This window comes from Cyprinodon variegatus, unplaced genomic scaffold (assembly GCF_000732505.1).
Source record: "Cyprinodon variegatus isolate N-32 unplaced genomic scaffold, C_variegatus-1.0 Scaffold312, whole genome shotgun sequence".
NCBI lineage: Eukaryota > Metazoa > Chordata > Actinopteri > Cyprinodontiformes > Cyprinodontidae > Cyprinodon > Cyprinodon variegatus.
This window is the reverse complement of record NW_015150765.1, coordinates 864,347-867,213: the sequence shown is the minus strand read 5'-3', so window position 1 is coordinate 867,213 and position 2,867 is coordinate 864,347. Positions and strand designations below refer to the sequence as shown.

The 2,867-nt window shown below is 38.5% G+C and overlaps 1 protein-coding gene across 1 annotated transcript in view; it reads right to left on the bottom strand.

Moving 5' to 3' along the window:
- The window catches only part of pkhd1l1 (polycystic kidney and hepatic disease 1 (autosomal recessive)-like 1), a 68,604-nt gene that overhangs the window by 35,437 nt on the left and 30,300 nt on the right, over positions 1-2,867 (bottom strand). Inside the window, exons 28-30 of the mRNA XM_015384431.1 lie at positions 2,609-2,716; positions 705-869; positions 506-627 (exon numbers count right to left, since the gene is read on the bottom strand). Coding sequence (XP_015239917.1) covers positions 506-627; positions 705-869; positions 2,609-2,716 — 395 coding nt within the window. The remainder of the gene's footprint in view (positions 1-505; positions 628-704; positions 870-2,608; positions 2,717-2,867) is intronic.

The window sequence follows — 2,867 nt, the reverse complement described above, 5'->3', positions numbered from 1 at the left end:
AAAACGTACGAAATTACGGTGCATAACTTTTCGTACGATTTCATACGAACTCAAAACGATAGAATTCTCTTAAGACAAAAAACTGAAGGCGCTGCAGACGATTCACTTCATTTGTCCTCCAGAGAAGGAAAAACATTTATGGAAAAGTCGAATTCCAGCTAGTAGCAGCAGCAGCAACCCAGACTGACAGCTCATTGGCTCATTTGGATCACGTGCAGCCTGGAGCCGGACGCTCCCCAGGGCTTTACCGTAATAACAGGAGAAGAGGCGCAAGGGAAGTTAGACACTGACGTCAGACAACATGCGGTAATTTATAAATGTTTTAAATCAGGTTGGGTCCGGATTAGCCAGCAGGTGGATCTGGATCCAGACCCCGGTCCGCTAATCCGTGACCTTTGACCTAGATGAACATCCTTAAAAGGTAAAAATCTATCTCAGCATGTTTCATGGAGCCTGATCCTGCTGTTCTGCAGCTTTAAGCAGCGCCCTGCAGTTTGACACTTACTGCTGGCGTTCTGCATTTCAGCTCGGTGGCGGTCGCATGGATCAGCTCACATCCTTCGCCGCCGACGGTAACTGTGGCGTTCTGACTGAGGCCAAAGCCTTTGACGGTCAGCACGGTGCCACCTGAGAAGAAAGACAGAATTAGGACTTTAAAGATCTTTGAGGTCAACGTTCAGGTCAACATTCAGAGTTCACCCCACCTGCAACACTTCCAGACTGCGGAGAGAAGGAGGCTACGATGAGCTGGTAGGTGAAGTAGAGGACGCCGTCGTCAGCGTAGCGCGCGTCGCCCAGAGAGGGGAAGTTCACAGACACCGGGTAGGTACCTGCACTGGCTCCGCCCACTCTGCACACCTGAGTGGAAGCTGGACACCAAATACCCGTTCACTTACTGGAATCAGACAGTTTATGCTGGTCTAAACTGGTTCTGAATGGATCAAACCCATTAACCTTACTGGAGATGATGTAGAAGAAAAACGAAAGACTTAAAAATTTTGCCTTTTAGGACGAGGATTTAAAAAGAATAAATGATCAACGTTTAATATATGACATATTAAAAAAAAACAAAAACTTTACAAATAAGTTTATATCTATTTATATATATATATAAAAAATCTTTATATAGATATAGACAGTGGTGGACAAAGTACTCAATATCAGTACTGGAGTGAAAGTATTGATACTCATCGTCACTTTTTAGTCAACTACAAGTTAAAGTTACTCAAAGTATTGAAGTACTCACGTTTGAAAATACTTAAGTATCAAATTATTTAATTGTTCTAATATTTGTACTTTTCCGTCTAATTTTCAGAGTAATTTTAAAGAAGCTGTAACTTTCAGAAACCACCTGATGTATTGATGCGTAGAACCACCTGATATAGATTCTAAACCACCTGGAAAGAACTTCAACATAGAAATGACACTAAAATCAAGGACAGCTATTATTTATTACTCAAAAACAAATAAAATTCTCCTCATTCTTTGACTATAGAGGCTTAAGGTTGAATCTACGACGAAACTAAAACTCTGCTTTTAGACTCCTCCTACTGAACAACTTGGTCACCTGGCAACAACTAACGACTTAATTAAGTTATAAACTATTAATAATATCTGCTCTGAGTTTCTCTCATTAGTGGAACGTCATTAAATCTGTAGATCAGTGGCGTCCAGATTCAGTCCTAACGGCTGCTATCCGCCATGATGGATGAAAAACAGCAACAGAGGATTAAAAAGCTGAGCTGAAACAAAAATACTCAAAGTAAAGTAAAGGAAAAAAGTACTTAAGTACATCAATCAAGTAAATGTACTTTGTTACTTTTGAATAAAGATATAACGGTTACAATAGTGGTGAGTAATTAGGTAACTAGGGGAGCGTTAGCCTAGTGGTCAGAGAAGGTTGCAGTAGCTGGTTGGATCCCCACAGACTGCCTCTCTGGGTCCCTGAGCAAGACCCTTAACCCCACCCTGCTCCCCAAGGGGAGGGGTTATATGCAGAGAGGGAATTTCCTCATTGTGGGACAATAAAGGGATTTACAATAATTGATTCATAACTTCTTCTTTAATGTTAAAAATGTTGTTATCAAAGTGTGCAAATTTAAGTTTAAATTGTTTAATATTAATTGGAGTAATAAAGTAAGAAAATATTAAGAAATAACATGATTACAACATTTCCAAATTCAGGCAGAAGGAATAATTTTCAAATAAATGTTTTAATCTAAACCTATAAAACTAATATTTACAGTATTATTTATAATATTTACAATATTTTCAGAAAAGATAAAGAACAATAACTAGATTTTCAGCTGATATCTAAATATCAACTCAAGATTATTACTGAAGTAAAAGTAAATTTATACATAGAATTTATAAATCATATGTATTGATTATAATCTATTTAATTTTATCTGTATTTCGATCAAATCAAATTGTCTTTACATTTGTTAGTTCTATAATTCTGTCTATCAGTTCATGCGGGTAAATTAATAACTGCTGGAACAGAATCATTCCTGATAATCTGATCAAATATTATTTTTATAATTGCAAACATTAAAGAGTATGTTGCCATCCGTGCTACAGGAAGTAAAAACTTCAGGTGTTTCCCCACCTGTGACCTGCTGAACGGCGCACCAGGAGTTTCCCACCATGATGGAAGCATTTCCCAGTCTGAATCCGGTCCCAGTGATGGTGAGCAGGGTTCCCAGTCCGTCGGATCCTGGAACGATTGGCTGCAGTTAGAGGTTCTGTCCCGGTTCCTCTCAGCTGCAGCTTTTTAAACAAAAATCTACCTGAAGGAACATTTATAAAATGGACCAGAAGCAGCTTATTGCTGAGAAAAAATCTGAGCTTCTGGAAAATTCCTTAAA